This window comes from Grampus griseus (genome assembly GCF_964374135.1).
Source record: "Grampus griseus genome assembly, chromosome: 3".
Taxonomy (NCBI): Eukaryota; Metazoa; Chordata; class Mammalia; order Artiodactyla; family Delphinidae; genus Grampus; species Grampus griseus.
In genome coordinates, this window is record NC_139019.1 from 111,035,973 (window position 1) to 111,052,579 (window position 16,607).

The window sequence follows — 16,607 nt, forward strand, 5'->3', positions numbered from 1 at the left end:
CCCTGGCCTGCAAAGGTGCACTGAGGAGATGCAGAGCTAGGCCTTGGCCCTGAGCCGCAAACTCCCTGTGGTTGGGTCTCAGGGGAGCCCCCGTCCCAGTCTGAATATGAGTCAACTCATGACAAATCCATGTGACTAGCGTGAAAAGTAAGAGTCCTGCGGTGCTGAGGAAACAGGAAGTGTGGAGGCTGGGTGGGTTGGCCCTGGGGGGAGCCTGGCCACAGCTGGCACGACCTTGCCCCACCTCCCCTGAGTTAGAGAGCTGAGGGGGCCCCTTCCCTATGTCAACAAATCCTCTTAAGCCTGAGGTGGTTCCAGAGGGTCAGACTCAAGCCCCTCAATCTGGGGGCTAGAGGAGGGGGACAGCAAGCTCCAGGCTTAGGGCTGGAGGCTTGTGAGCAGCTCCCCAGACAGGCCATAGGGCCTCAGAGAAACGGGGAGATCTCTGAAACCAGGAGGCAGGAAGAATTTCCTGGGCAGGGGAAACGCCTCCTAGAACTGAGGGCCAAGAAAGACCGAGAGGCTCTCTAGTAGGAGACTGGACTGCTTGGGCAAAGTTGGGTGGGGGGGCAGGGCCCCCGGACACCAGGTGGCCTGAGTGGGGTCCTGTCCAGTGCAGCCTGTGGTTTTGATCACCTCCACTTTTCTCTGGTGGTTGGGCTGCCGCCACACAGCTAATTGGGGCTCTTCCCGTATGTGCACCCCGGTCTCGTGCCTTCCTCTCTCAGGTCCCCCACATTCACCCACCCTCCTCGTTTTTCAGCACAACAAGGCCAGTCAGCCTTCCCACGGCGTTCCCCAACTCTCTCCTCTCTATGACCATTTCAGCAGCCCACACCCCACACCTGCTCCAGCCGACATCAGCCAGAAGCAAGGTATGGATCCTGGATGGGAATGGCCCAACAAGACCCAGAGCCGGGGAGTGGGGAGATCAAGTCCCAGCCTTCTGAGACCAGGTGGCTAGACCCTTTTTGTAAGTGGAGAACCTGGGGCTGTGCAAACTCAGGGCCCCTCGAACATGCCCAACAGATTGAGGAGCCTGAGGGCACCAAAGGTTGGGGAAGGTGGTACCTGGTCAAAATCTGAAGGCTTCAGGTTGAGGTAGGAGCCTAAATCCTGCGTGACTACCCAATACCAGTATGGGAGTAGGCCTCTGTGTAAAACTGATAAATATAAAACTTGTAGTCTTTCCCTCCCCCAGTGAGAAAATGGAAAGTGGTGGTTGTGATGGCTGATTCACCTCAGCCTCGGGCAGAGTCATTCTGAAATCAGCCATTGTCGGCTGTGGGAAACCTGCTGACTCAACCCTGGGGAGGAGGGGGCACGGGGGGATGGGTGGAGCCCTGGCTCCCCAGGCCAGGGGGTCTGCCTCCTGCCCGGAAAGCCAGGCTAGAGCCCCCAGCAGAGAGGCCCCAGTTACAGACCAGCATTGGACCAGGGTGTGGCAAGGTCTGGCCTCCCACTCCTGAATGACTCCAACTCTGCCACTGTCCAGCCACTGTCCCGTAGGCAAGTCACCCAAACCCTCTGCCCTTGATTTCCCTAGCCTGTAAATGGGGCACTGTTATCACACTGGGATAGTCCTGAACAAACCAGTATGTCTGGTCCTCCCTCTAGCACACGGAGATGGGATCCTAGGAGGGCCCCACAGGAGGCTCCAGGATGCAGTAACTAGCTGAAGTGGCCTCCAGGTCAGACTGGCTCACTTACTCGGCCCCTCTCCACTGCAGGAGTTCACAGGCCTCTGCAGACCCCTGACCTCTCTGGCTTCTACTCTCTGACCTCAGGCAGCATGGGACAGCTCCCGCACACTGTAAGCTGGTGAGTGAGGGCCCAGTGGGAAAGGGGCACCTTGCGCTGGTTGGACCCATACCTGCCCTTTCATTTTCCTCCTCCACCCTTCTGTGCTGAGCACCCAGATGCCAGCTCTGTACAGATGCCAGCTCTGTACAGGTACCAGGGGCTGGCCAGCAGCTCTATCCATGCCTCAGCTAGCCAGACATACTCCCTTTGGGAAGGCAGGAGACCTAGCCCCTGGTCCTAGCCCTATCACACTCTGCCGTAACGTCTAAGACTTGGACGGGAGAACCCTGGGCTGTTCAGGGCCATATGAGTATGTGAGGAAGAAAAAGTAGGCCTGACCGGGGACGTGGCAGCATGCATGGCCACAAGAGAAGCTGTTGCTTCTCAGTGGCCTGGTGGACAGAGGGATAGTTCCCACTTGCCTCAGTGTCTACTGCTGGCTGGTCCCTTCCTTGGCTGAGCTGCTTGAAGGGCAGGGTCCTTCTTGCCCCTATGGTGCCTGCTTCAGTCCAAGCCCCTGGCATTCTGCTTGGAGACTCTGCTAAGGCTGGGCCAAGGAAAGACAGCCTGGATCTCATTCGGCAGGCCCAACTGTGAGCCAAAGGGCCCGTCTTCAGCTGGAGCTGGGCCTTGGCAGAGTACGTGACCCTTTGTTCATCGTGTGCAGTTTGACCTAGGCAGGTCTCTAGCCTCTCTAGGTTGGGGCAATTACCCAAAGGCAGGAAAGCCTGGCTTCCCAGGAAGGCAGAGCAGGCCAGAAGCCCAACCTGGGGCCCACCTGCCCCTTCCTACTTGCCCTTTATCCACGTTCAGCTCACTCTTCCCTGTCCAGATTGTCTCTGGATAAAGCTCCACCTTGAATACAAATCAGGACTACCCTTACGAGTCCCCGCAGGATTTAAGTGCACTGGGCAGGTTCTGGGAACCAGAGCAGCACTGCTGAAGCTGGTTGATCCTCCGGTCCCTGCCCTCTCAGAACTCAGTCCACCTAGTGCACACGTCAGGCAAGAGGCCAATTACAGAGCACTGTTAGCAGTGCTTTGAGGACTGTAGAAGCCTGGAGGGACACCTCATCCAGTTTGGGATCTCAAGGGCTTTCAGGAGAAAGGGTGTTTTGGCCAAGCAAGACCTTGACAGATGACCAGGAGTTTGAAACAAAGTGGGACAGAAGAACAGTCCTAACAGTGTCAACAGTGAGTGCAAAGGTCTTAAGGCAGGTATGCAGGTATCAAGCCCGAATTTCAGGAGGTAAGGCTGGAGGGACCCCAGGGACCTACTAACCTGGGTCCCAGGAGAATGCTGCCATTTCTACCCCTTATACACGAGTAGAGGGAAGGTAAGCCTGGAGAGCAGGGGTTAGGAACCGGGCCGCACAGCAGGAGGTGAGCGGCAGGGCGAGCCCCAGTCCGTGGAAAAACTGTCTTCCACAAAACCGGCCCCTGGTGCCAGAAAGGTTGGGGACCGCTGCTGTAGAGGGAAAGGTTGCCCTCTGGTGGCACATGTTTAAAATATACACTAGAGTAGTCGAAGCAGAAGCCAATTTGCCTTATTACACTGGGGGTCAGGCCCAAGCAAGGTGGGGAAGTCGTTCCCCACATTTGGCAAGTAGCCAGACTGCTAACAGCTATCTCTCCCAACCACAGGCCCAGCCCTCCTCTCTACCCCCTGTCCCCTTCCTGCGGATATAGACAGCACTTCCCCGCCCCCACCGCAGCCCCTGGCGCCCCCTACCCCAGGTGAGTCCCCTACCCTGCAGCTAGGCTCCTGCTTCCTGTTGCCCAGGCTTCAGTGCCCACAAGAGGCCACGCCCAGGCCAGTGCTTGCCCTGTGTCAATCGTCTGTCCATCCGTCCGTCTGTCATTCTCCAGCCCCATGCTGCCCTATACCTGAGAATGAAGCCAGTGGGAGTGCAGGAGGCCTAAGCCCAGGCCATACAGTGCAAAGCACAACAGAGCAGCCAGAGACAGTGCATGTACACGTGTGCAGGTGTGTGTGCAGTCACCTCTGTTGTGCATCCTGCTGAGCAAAGGATGAGTCAGGACAGCAACCCCTGAGCTCTGCCCAAGCTGAGGCAGAAACTTTTACATGCATCTCCAACCTCTGGCCCTTAGGGGCCACCTGCTCAGTTATTCCATACCTGTGCAAGCAGTAAGGGACAGATTGGTATCCATAGAACATCAAGAAAGTAAAGTGGGAGCTATGTGTATATGTGTGTCCTTTCACTTGGCTCACTCCCTCAGTGACAGGCTTGTGCGCAGGTATGGAACAAGGAATTCAACAGACATCTGTAGCCCACAGCCCAGGGTGGGAGGTATAGACACAGCAGCAGCAGTTGAATGGGCTAGCTGGGTGATGGGGAAGCCCCGAGGAGACCCCAGCCATGTCTGATGGGTCAGGGAAGGCTTCATGAAGAGGATAACATCTCTTGAGTGAGGGAAACAAAGGGAACATCAGTAACTGGAGATGGCTGGGGGTGGGAAGTGATGGGAAATGGGGTGGGGGGGTGGGGCTAGAAATGTCAGCAGAGATGGCCATACAGGGCTGTGCAAGCCCTAGGGAGGAGCCTGGGTTTTATTCTGTGGGCAGTGGGGGAATTTCAACAGAAGTGGCCAAGAGCATTCAGGTGTTTTTAAAAGGTCACTCTGGCTGTTATATAGAGAGAGGCCTTGAGGGGTCAAGGAGGAAAATAAGGGCAGCCACAGGCTGAGGCTGAGCTGGTGAGGCCAGGAGGTAAGAAGGGGACAGATTCAAAAGCTATTCAGAGCTTCAGTAACCACCTGAATTTGACATACATGTAGATTTTTGCATCGTGTCTGTGCAGTGTGTTGGGAGCAGGTATTTGTATGTATTTCTGTGTACTTGTATGCAGGTCAGTGGAGGTGGGTATCTGTTCACCCTCTTGTATTGTGCAGGGGCCTCTCTGTGTCCAGAGATCTGGCCCGTACATACCTGGCTCATTGTTAACTCTTCTTCTGCCTTTAGGTTCACCCATCCACCCCTGATGCTAGGTTCCGGTGTACCTGGTCACCCCGCAGCCATCCCCCACCCAGCCATTGTGCCCCCTTCAGGGAAGCAGGAGCTGCAGCCCTATGACCGCAGCCTGTGAGTGAAAAGACACTCAATGGGGACTGGGGGTGGGACAGGTAAGCAGACCTCAAGATACACATTCCTCCCCCCAGGCCCAAGCCTGCTGCCTGGAAGCTCCAGGGACTGCCAGGAGGCCTCTGGCCAAGCCGTCCTTTGGCAATTGCCACTGACCAGTTTTTTGATCCTCAGAAGCAGGAAGGGAGTGGGTGGATTTAGTTTGAGCCAAGAGGGGAGGGGTTCTCCTTACTTAGCTGCAAAATTCCTATAAGGAACTATAAGTTACTTAGCTCTGCTCACCTACTTTGGGGCAGCTAAAAAAAAGATCCCATTTAAAAAACCCTAGTATCCAGGCACTTACACATACACTGGACACACTAGAGGAGAGTGGTAGCATCAGGACACCGTGGAGGCCCCTGAGTGATCTGTTCATGTGTCCTTCAGGAAGACGCAGGCAGAATCCAAGGCAGAGAAGGAAGCCAAGAAGCCAACCATCAAGAAGCCTCTCAATGCCTTCATGCTGTACATGAAGGAGATGAGAGCAAAGGTCATTGCAGAATGCACACTCAAGGAGAGCGCTGCCATCAACCAGATCCTGGGCCGTAGGGTGAGGCCACGGGGCAGGTGGGCTGGTAGGGGTGGGCCCTGACTACCTTCACCCCAGTGCAGCCTGCTGACTCCCTGATGCACCTCCATCTGCTCCCCTTCCCCTCTGCAGTGGCACGCACTGTCCCGGGAAGAGCAAGCCAAGTATTATGAGCTGGCCCGCAAGGAGAGGCAGCTGCACATGCAGCTCTACCCAGGCTGGTCGGCGCGGGACAACTACGTGAGTGGCCAACACGCAGTAGGGGAACCTTCAAGATGCCAGGCCACAGTCTCACCAGGGAAGTTGGGACTACTGTCCTGAAGGCACAGAGGAGGAGGGGAGGTGGTAGAATAGAGGGTCCAAGGCCTCCCATGGCTAGCTCAGAAGAGGATCAGATGAGGGGAGCTGCCCCTAAAGGCAGGCTCATTCTCCCCAGGATGTACTTCCACACAGGGCTGTTGTCCAGTACCTGACTGGGCTACATCAGCACAAGCGGAGGAAGGGGCCCGGAAGTCACCTCCTGCATTCAGAAAGGAGACCAGTGTGGGAAAGGGAGGAGGCCCCAACTGCTCCGTGGTAACCTAGCAAAAAGTGCAATCAAGAAACACCAGGGCCCCCAAGTCAGAGGGAACTGTGGACCTGGAATCCCAGCGGCAGCCAGACTAGGCAGCAGGCTGCAGGTGTCCCAACCACTCGCTCACTGGGGTTACAGTGTCCACCTCCCAGCATCCTCTGAGCATCCTCCACTTTGCTCCCTGCAGGGGAAGAAGAAGAGGCGGTCACGGGAAAAGCACCAAGAATCCAACACAGGTGAGGCCTTCCCTCAGCAGTAGTGGAGGCTCCTCTCGGGTCCCCAGCTCACGAGTGGCCCTGCTCTGGCCCAAGAGAGGGGCAGAGTACTGAGCCATGAACCTTTAGGGCCGGGGCCCTCTGGAAACAAGGCCTGCATCTCACAAGTCAACCCCCCACAGGAGGAACAGCTACACTAAGTCCCAGGGAAGACCTGCAGAAGCCAATTCTTAGAGCAGTGCTTTGTGACCCGCCACACACACACCCTTGCAAGCCCTGCTAGTGGCCAGCCTCTGCCAGAGAAGCTAGTGAGGAACTGTTTGATTCAAGACTAAACCCAAATACTGCATCCTGGTTAGCTCTGCGGAGGTGAGCAGCAGGCTGTCTGGGTGAAGGCTGAGCCAGGCCCCATGCTTGAGCCCAGCAGTCACACAGCCTGTTGGCTGGTGCCTAGCAATTTCTCTATCGCCCCACCCCCAGTTCTCACGGAGGCGCAAAGTGCTCTGTATAGAGGACTCGGGAGGCCGCACCCTGCCTCAAGTCTTCCTCTGGGTGAATTCCTGTCCCAACTCTGATACTTCACACTCCGCATCCACGAGTGACTTTCTCAGCTGTGCTGCCCCACACAGGGAAGCTGGAAGCTAGGACTGGGGCACGGGAGAGTCCTCAGTCCTTTTTCTAAGGTTGAAGAATGGGCTTTACTTTCCTTCTGGAAAAGTATTAGCATAGGCTTAAGCTACAGCCGCAGGGGATATGGGTCAGGCAGATTGCACACTGGCAAAGATGAAGAAAAACTGGATAAAATGGGCAGGGAGTTGGCGGGGTGGGGGTGGGGCCCTAAGGCAGAAGAGGCTTGATCCCCACGGGCCCCCCAGGTTCTTCTCTGAGCTCCCTTGCTGCAAGGGGCCCCACAAGCCACAGAGAGGAGCCAGTCTGATAGGGTCCCCTCCCTCCCCACCCCCCGCCGTTCTTCCCACTGCCTCTACACTGCCAGCTGGGTGCCACCCTTTCCTGATACCTTGGCTTTGGGCCCTGGGGCTCCCACTAGGGCTGGCTGTGCCGTGGAGAAGCCCTTGCCTGTAGGGACTGTGGGGTATCTGTGACTGGCTAACACTGATGTTACCTCTTCTTTCTGGGCCCTGCTCTGCCCTGCTGCCTGCCTGCTCGCCCTCTGCCCTGCTCTGCCCCTCTGGCATGGCTGTGAGCAGACCCTGGCTCGCCTAAGAAATGCCGTGCTCGCTTTGGCCTCAACCAGCAGACGGATTGGTGTGGTCCGTGCAGGTGGGTTTGTCCCCACCACTGTCCTCCCTTTGCTTCAAGCTGCTTCCCTTACTCTCTGCACATGTTCTGCTGGGCCTGCTGCCCTCCTCTGGCCCCTAGCCCCCAACATACCCGCAGACTGGGGAGCCCATGCCTCCTAAGAATGGGAGTGAACACAACAGCTCGTGGGGAAGACTACTTGGGTCTAAGAGGAAGGAGGAGAGACAATGCTCTAGGAGGAAAGGAAAGGCAGACTTAGAAGGTATTTCTGGTACCTGGTGCCCAGGGTTCCCTGGTAATGTTGGTCTGGTGCTTATCAGGCCTAGCAGGTCCTCAGCAGACAAATCACACACACAGCATTTAAATGGCCTGAGCCCCTGTTCCCAGGCCTCAAAGTCATCATGGTCCACCAGCTCCCTCACTTCTTCCAGTTGGGATCCCTGCTGTACCATACCGAGCCCTAAGAATAACGAAGTGACTGTAGTAGAGAAAAACCTGAATAACCTAAATGCCCAGTGGCCATGTGACTTATATCACGTACCTGCTGAGACCAGCGGGCTCAGAGAGGTAGGGAGATGAACAGAGGTACCCCTGGTAGCCATACTCAGACCCTGTGGCATTAAACCTATATGTTTCACCATACAACAGAGAAATATTTGTGTATGGGAAAAGAAAGTATACCTACCAAATGGCTAAAGTTGCCTAGTTGAGGTTCAGGCCAGGCCTGCTAGAGCCAAGGCTCAGGCTGCTCCAGGCAGTAAGTTCACTGACTCTAGGGAATACTTGTCCAGCCCCTATGAGTGCCCACCATACTCCCTGTCCAAGGGCAAAGAGGAATTTGGGGGAAATAAGTATGTGTGTGTGTGTACACATGATGGGAGGCAACCCTGTTCTCAGAGGAGGCCCTATTCCATCCATTCCACACTACTCAGAAACAAAGTGTTGTCCAGAGAATAAGATGGTAGACAAGTCACTGTCCAGTTCTTTCCCTTCTCTGCCCCTAGCCTAGCTCTGAGCATTTGGATTGCTCAGCCCTAGAAGCCACAAGCCCATTGCAGCCCCCCCACCCCACCCCCCGCCGCTTCCTTAATCAGATCTGAGCCCCCCAAATGTGAAGCAGAGCCTCAACAGCCTGGACTAGGAGATAGCTGCCCTGGAAGATAGCAGGCAGCCCACAGGCCAAGCTACAAAAGGTCCCTGTGCCACCTTGTGGTTCTGCTGGGAGCTGCACCTGTCCCTAGGTCTGGGCCAGGCTCAGCAGTTGTAGCGCTAAGCATGAAGGCACAGACATATCACCTAAGTCATGGGGAGCTAGGCCTATGCAAGGACAGCATTTTTTGGTTGTGGAGTATGACTATGAATTCACCCTCTGTTTACAGATAACTCTCTTCACTATTCCTAGGAGGAAAAAGAAATGCATTCGGTACTTACCCGGAGAAGGCCGCTGCCCCAGCCCCGTTCCTTCCGATGACAGTGCTCTAGGCTGCCCCGGGTCCCCAGCTCCCCAGGACTCACCCTCGTACCTCCTGCTGCCCCGCTTCCCCACAGAACTGCTTGCTAGCCCTGCGGAACCGGCGCCTACATCACCAGGTCTCTCGGCCACTCTCAGCCTCCCAGACCCCTGGGCCCCCTCAGGCTCCTCACAGCAACCTGCAGAGTACACAGGTACAGCAACAGGAATCTCAGAGACAGGCAGCCTAGCATGCACAGGACACATGGCTTCCTCCAGGGGCCCACCCTCTGAGAGGAGACGACAGAGCCCCAAAGCACGTGGAAACCGGCCAGGGGCCCTGTTGGCTCCCTCTCAGAGTCCAGGCCCTGGAGATTTCAGAGGCTGCACATCTTCTGCCTGAACATGGGGCCATCAATTCAAACTGCTCCAAGTGGTGGGAATTAGATCTGCGTTGTGTCATTTGATTAAGGGCATCCCCTCATGCCTATGGCAGACTGGATCTATTCTTTTTACCATCTGTCTTGCTAGCCAGATGCCCCCCCCCTGCCTCCCTTGCTTTTCTGCTATAGGTCATAGATGGACTGGACTGAGCCCAACTGCTTTCCCTACTTCCCCCACCCAACCCCACCACTGCCACACCCTCCCCATACAAGATACTTCATGGACCAAGAACAAGCTGGTTTACCAAACAATATGTAAGCATGGTCACAACCACAAAGCTTAAGACAACAGTGTTTCTCTCTTAAGGGCCTGGAGAAGCCCTGTTTACAGAAAACCAGCTGCTATCTGTAAGCTGGACCAAAGGAAGCTTCTTGCCACGTTCTTTGGAGCTTACAAGAAGAGGAGTGAATGGAATAGGTTAAATTTAGGCCTATCACCCTGGCCAACAGGAATAACCTGACACCACCTTAAAGGCAAGTGTGGGTGGTGAGGGTATGTGGCTCTAGTTCAAATTACTCAGAAATGTTTCCTAAGGAACTCAACCACCTAAGAAGCCCTGATACCAAATGCCTCAGTCACTAGTGGCTGCAGTCAACAGTTCAAGTAAGTCATGGCTCAAAATCCAGTGTGCATCCCTACCTGCTCTTGAGAGCCTTTTTCACAGATCCAGTTCCAGCCTATCCACACCATTCTAGCCAGCTCTCAGACAGTTGTAAGAGGGCAAGCCAAACCTCAGGACAACCAGTGTCTATCTTCCAGCGTGAAAGTAGGCCAGCTTCAGTTTCCCTATGGGGCTGCAGGAAGAAAGACTATTACAACCAAAGCAAGGAGCCCAGAAAACCTCTAGTGGTGGACATCGGGTTTGCACCACAGCCTACTTTAACCCATTTCTGAGCCAAGCTTCAACCCTGAGCCTTAAAAAACAAATCTTTAATTTAACTTAGTTGGGTTTTTTGCCTCCTCTTCACTGTACATAGCCTGAGTCCAAAGAGAAAGGGCTATACCCCCGTACCCACACACACCCTCAACAAAAGCCTTTAGTTCCTACTTTAGCCACTGGCTTCTCAGAATCCAAAGATCGTATGTTCTGGTGTAGTGTTGCAAGAAGTCTTGAGAGAAAAAAGGACCATTGTAGTATTCAAAATATTTTTGTATTGTTAATGCATATTACAGAAAATCTTTTCTGATATGAGAATAAAGATACTTTTTACTGGGTTTCTTTTTCAAAGCTTGACTCTGAGGAATAAGCTGTTTCAGTGACAGAGTATAACACTCTTTCCTTTTCTTTTCCACAGCCACAAAGTTTATTCTCTATTATGGTACACATGTTCTCAAGACGTTGAACCTACACAAGCCAGGGATTGACTTGTCATCTCTCCTTAAGGGGCTTGGGCCCTGCTCCAACCCAGAGAGCGGGGCTCATGCTAGGTATACGTTCCCATTGCAAGCCTTGATCTTAACCCCCCAGTCCTCTGAGCTCACCCCTGATGCAGGCACAGGCCAACCTACCCCACTGCTCATATGAGAATGGACTGGAAACTGCCGCCACAGCCCCTAGGAAAACCCAACCAGAAATAGGCACGTATCATCACTGGGCTCCATTTTCCTCTGAAGGCAGAGAGAAAAGACAGAAGTACATAGCCTATTTTGAGGAAAACGAACACACAGGAATCTTTTATAACCTGGTATCATCATAAAATCCAAAAGATGGGTATTTTAAGAGCACCCTTTCCTCCCAAAGACTGTAAGGTACATGAAATATTTCTTGAGGTAGTCATATTCTTATACAAAACTGAAGACTGATAAATCTACAATCTTTTTCCACAGCAGTTTCCATCATGTTTAAGTATAAACTTCTTGAGACCCATCACGAATATAAAAGGTGTCACAAAGCCACCTCAAAAGGTCAGTCAACCATTAGGTACAAATGGTGGGCAAGAAGTATTACAACAGCCAGCTGCTGGGTCACCATAATGTATTGTAATTTTCACTTAACAGAGTTAGTTTTTTGGATTTTATGTTTAAAAATATAAAGAAAGTCATCTTCCAGAGTAGTGTCTATTTAAAGTAGGCCACTGAAAGTTGTAATCCTAGACTTGCCTTTTTCTGCAAGGGTGCTAGAGGAGACCAGCCATTCTCTTGACATCTGTCCCATTTAAAGAATTCCGCTCTGGCTACTGGCCTAGTTGTTTCAAAAAACATTTTAACCAAGGCTTATGCAAGACTGGGTTGGTGCATCTGATCTGGTGTCTTATTTACAGCACAGGGGGTACATGAACAATGCACTCTTTGTGTATGTGAGGGTAAAGAGGGGGGCTTTGGCAACTTTGTTAAAATCAAACCAGCCTTTTAAAAGAAACTGACTTCAAAGAGGAAACTCAAATCTTCCTAGATCATACCAGCACATTCCTGTGAGGGCATGGGGTGACTTGAGAGTGTAGCCCCAAATTCAACTTCAAATACCACAGCAGTCCCACCTCATTTCCAGCCAAAAACATGCTGTTTTCTGAGACATAAGACAAGACATCCCAACCTCCCTTACACATTCCTAGACAACTGGCAGATTTGCTTGAAATACAGATCTTGATCCCTCCCCTGTTACGGCTGCTCCCCCTGCCCTCAAGTCAGAAGACATGGTGAGGGCTCAGCCCAACAAGCTAGCAGCGCATTCCCAGGTCTCCCAATTTGAGGGTGTTTCCCCCTTTACAGGAAGCTCTGTGGCTAGACTCTCTTCTGAACTGTAACTACATTCTGGATGGCCCAGAAGCTGCCCAGCTCTATTCAGTGTACCATAAGCCTGGCTAGGAAGGCCACATGTGCAGTGAAGCAGAATGGTTCTTTACATTGTTCCAAAGAATAAGAAAGGAATCAGTTCCTGCATGCATTTCTACGGGGGGGAAAAAAAAACAGCGTTGAAGGAACAAGGGTAACACAGACTTGCCAGGCCTATAAGATTTGAGACCAAAAACTAATTCATTATATTAAAGCTGAGTTGGCTTTTCTATGAGGTTAGAAAAGCTGCTTTAGCATGCCTGTTTCTCAGGTCTCTTGAGAGTTTAAGAGTTCACCAAGGGTCCTTGAAACAGAGCTGGCAACCAAAGCAGAACCTGGTTCCTAGGTTGTGTCAACTCCCCCAATCCCAACTACTGCGATCACCTTCTGTTTCAGATCTCAAATCACCATGGGCTTCTTTTTAACTCAGGCTCCCAAAGTCTGTACTGGTCTGCTTGTCCACACTGGGCAGTGGGGGTCTGAGAGGAGCTATAACTGAATGTACTCAGGGAGTACAGCAGGGAGTTTTACAACAGAGAATATAGATGGGGATATTCCCATAGTCAATTCCCTCGAATAAAAGCCCACCTTAGATCAAGAGACATTTTGAAGTTGTTAAGAACAGTTATGGGACTGGACAAAGAGTTAACTGGAAAGGGCATAATTCTGTCCTAGGGTAGGGGTAGGAACTATCCTATCCCTAGCAGTCCCCATGAGTTAGGTCACTAGCAACCTAAAGTAAGGGATATTTCAGCAGCTATGAATTATAAGGGAGATAGTTACTAGTTCAGGCTGACACTTCTTTAAAGTTCACCCGGGGCTCTGGACCAGATGTTCCTTTTTTATTCAGGTGTTCTCACATTCCTTTATCTGAAGTCTTGTTCTTTCAGGCATGTGCAGTCAATGGCGGGGCGGGGAATGGAGGAGTAGAAATTAGGTTCTAGACAGACAGACAGACAGACAGACACACACACACACACACACACACACACACACACACACACACACACACACACACACACACACACACACACACACACACACACACACCCCTTGAATATATATATATCTGAGTTTCTTCTGTATCCCCACCCTTCCTATAAGCCTCCTACGACAGAAATATCTGCAAAGCATCTGAAGCAGGTAAAAGTTAGAGGATGTGAAATGGCACATTCAGCACTCAAAGGAAAAATACCAATTTGCAACATATACAGGTGGAAGGTTCTGAAGGTGAGAGTACTTTTATGCAACAGGCTGATCCTCAGAGTGGAAGAAGAGGCCGGCATATGGCAGGTTAATAAGTTGAGCAAATGACTCCTGAACATGTCAAGTTCAGCAGTGTCAGAAGGTCATGAGAACTAGAGACATGAAAGCAGGTATTGTTGTGAGCAACTATATTCCTCCTACAAAATGCCTCTCAGTATTGGCACACAGACCAGATATAGCCAACAGTGCAAAATACTGCAAGGAAGCAAGTATGTTATCCATAAGTTAAACTGTCACTCAAAAGAAGTCCCACACTGGAAATTGCTCAAACAAGAGCCCCTTCACCAACACCGTTATGCCACCAACAATGCTGATATCCACTGACAACTCAACAGGAAGGGTAGCATTCAGCCTACCTGCTTAGGTGTTCAAATGGCTAAATCTTGGGCTAAGGGACATGTTATAAACTTACATCGTTCTTCATCTTGTGTACACATACAGTTCTTACTCATTCTGTTTTTTGAAGGTAGTGACTTTTAACAATAGTAACCAAGAAGAAGGCATCAAGACTCTAGTTGTAAACTCCTCAATATTCAGAATACTTTAATAATAATAAAAACATTCTGGTTCACTCAAGAACTGCACTGCCTAACATGAGTCTGATGAATACTCTTCCTACAATGTCACCAAAATTCTTTCACCAATCCAGCTTTAATATCTCTTTCCAGACTATATTCTCTAGCAGGCCTAATGACACCCAACTTCTGCTACTAGTTCCAGACTGAGCACACTGCTTTCTCCCTCACCTTGGCATCCCTCCACCCCAACCAAATCCAACTTGACCTTTGAAACCAAGTTCTTCATGGAACCTTTCCTAGACCCTTCCAGCTCTGCAGCCCCAATTCGCTCACTAATGTTCTGTCTCAGAACATTTTTATTATTCATTTCCTCCCAGCAGTATTTATCTCTGCCTCCTAAGCTACACCAAAATCTCCTAAGAAGGCAACCATGTCTTATACTTCCTACAAAGAAGCCAGGAGCTACACTTCAGGGATTTAACCATTTCATGTGCTTACCCTTTACTTGCAATCTTCTCCCTTATTCCCTCCTGGTTTTCATACAAATCCAGACAATTGAAGATTATCACCTTTTTAAAGCACAAGCAACTCATAGGAGAACATTTATTTGGTACCTTCCCATTTCAATGTATACTGAGCTTTATAAAAATAATCAGAAACATCTTCAAATGGAATTGGTGGCAACCAAAAGTTAAGCTTTGAAAGATGAGATTCTGATGGATGTGGATAAGGTAAAGGCTGTGCTCAGATCAAAGGGTCTGCTGCTCTCTTTCCCTGGTGAAACCACTTTGTCTCCCTGTTCAAACTGCCGTATTAAGAGCCCGGGCAGGACTTCCCCGGTGGCACAGTGGATAAGAATCTGCCTGCCAGTGCAGAGGAAACGGGTTCAATCCCTGGTCCGGGAAGATCCCACATGCCATGGAGCAACTAAGCCCATGCACCACAACTACTGAGCCCGCGCGCCACAACTACTGAAGCCCGCGTGCCTAGAGCCCATGCTCCGCAACAAGAGAAGCCACCACAAGGAGAAGCCCACGCACCACAACAAGGAGTAGCCCCTGCAAGCTGCAACCAGAGAAAGCCCGCACAATGCAACAAAGACCCAACGCAGCCAGAAAAAAAAAAAAAAAAAAAAAATCACGTGGTTTGGAGTATCTGCCTGCCCTGAGTCATGTGCCTATAGTGACTCACTGCTACTCTCCTCCTTCTCCAGCTAGTTCCAGACTAAGCTCAGAATTACCATGGCACCATGTTACAGAGCTGCAGTCCTAGCAGTCTACCAAATTACAATACAGATCTTGCTTGATCAATTCCAGCAGCTGATGTGTTCAAACAGTTGTAGAATAAATCACAGCTATAATGCCACTTCAGGGATCTGTAACCTAAAGGGATGCCTGTGAATCTTTGGAAAAATATAAAAACTGTAAAGCAATACCTACTTTGTATATTAAAAGTAGATTTATGAAGGTGAGCTAATAAAATATAACAGCACCTCGAAAGAGGTTAAGAATTATTAGAAACTGAGAGCACACATCCTTAATCCGTGACAATGTTAGGGAGAAAGTAATAAGCTAACATTCAGAAGGCGGCTGGTTTACTTTCGATCACAAGTGACCCAGAGAATCAATGAAAAGCTGAGAAGCCAAAGGACTGTCACAGAGGAGTCTTCACCACCAAGAGCACCACACTGCAGGTAGCTACAATTTCCAACTTACCCAAGACGAGGTAGGCACTAAGAGGCAGAGGCAGGACTCCAGCCTCAGTTTGACTTCATGCTACAGCATTAGCTCAGAATAACTGGGAAATGAGAGGGCAGACAGGAGAGAGTGTGTCTTTGAAGACAGGTTTGCTATTATGGATAATGGGAAAGGGCCACTCACTTTCCTTGGACAAGGTGAGAACCTGGAAAACTCTTGGTAGACATATTAAAGAAATAGAATATAACAGGGAAGAGGGAAAAGGGTAGGAAAGTGTTACAGCCAGTTTGATGGGCCTCTTAATATGCCTATGATTTATTTGGGTATATAATGTCCACAAATTGCCTATTTTCTCTTGGATGAGCTGTCAGATTTCTATTAAACATGAGAGTTTCAGATTATCAGGAATTTTTGTTTGTTTAAAGACAAGGACCAAGGTCTACAGAAAGTCAAGAAGAGAACAAAATTTTAAACTACTATATTGTCTGTCCACTCAATCTTACATATTCAGAAAGATCCCAGTATCCTTTAAATATGGGTAGTGATGATATTTAGTCCTATAATTGTAACAATTCTTGGGGGTTACAGATCAACAGCTAATAATAATAGGCTCCCGCTTCCTATAAGCTGATACTTCCTTTCCAAACTAAATAGAGCATATGCTAACAATCCTGAACTTTTAGGAAAGATTTGTTTGTTATGATATTGCGAGGGATATACTTGAGGTAGTTAAACTTTTGGCAAGAGTTGACCATTGGGAAATAGCAGAAAAGAGACACTCCAGCTAGGAGTGAATGCTGCTACCTTCCCCACTAAAACCAGAACAAATGGAAAAACAAGCTTACTTCTGAGTAAAGGGAATCAGGGATTCAGAAGTAGTCGAAGGGTTTGCAATCTTTTTCTGTGAAGAGCCAGAGTAAATATTTTAGGCTTTTTGG

General features: G+C 50.5%; 1 protein-coding gene across 1 annotated transcript in view; it reads left to right on the plus strand.

Annotated features, from left to right (window-relative positions):
- The window catches only part of TCF7 (transcription factor 7), a gene marked incomplete at both ends in the record, with an annotated part of 31,048 nt that extends 21,825 nt beyond the window's left edge, over window positions 1-9,223 (plus strand). The window contains 9 exon segments of the mRNA XM_082651579.1: window positions 764-875; window positions 1,731-1,821; window positions 4,786-4,905; window positions 5,332-5,494; window positions 5,606-5,713; window positions 6,235-6,283; window positions 7,471-7,543; window positions 8,925-9,138; window positions 9,140-9,223. Coding sequence (XP_082507705.1) covers window positions 764-875; window positions 1,731-1,821; window positions 4,786-4,905; window positions 5,332-5,494; window positions 5,606-5,713; window positions 6,235-6,283; window positions 7,471-7,543; window positions 8,925-9,138; window positions 9,140-9,223 — 1,014 coding nt within the window.
- Between the last annotated feature and the right edge of the window lie 7,384 nt (window positions 9,224-16,607).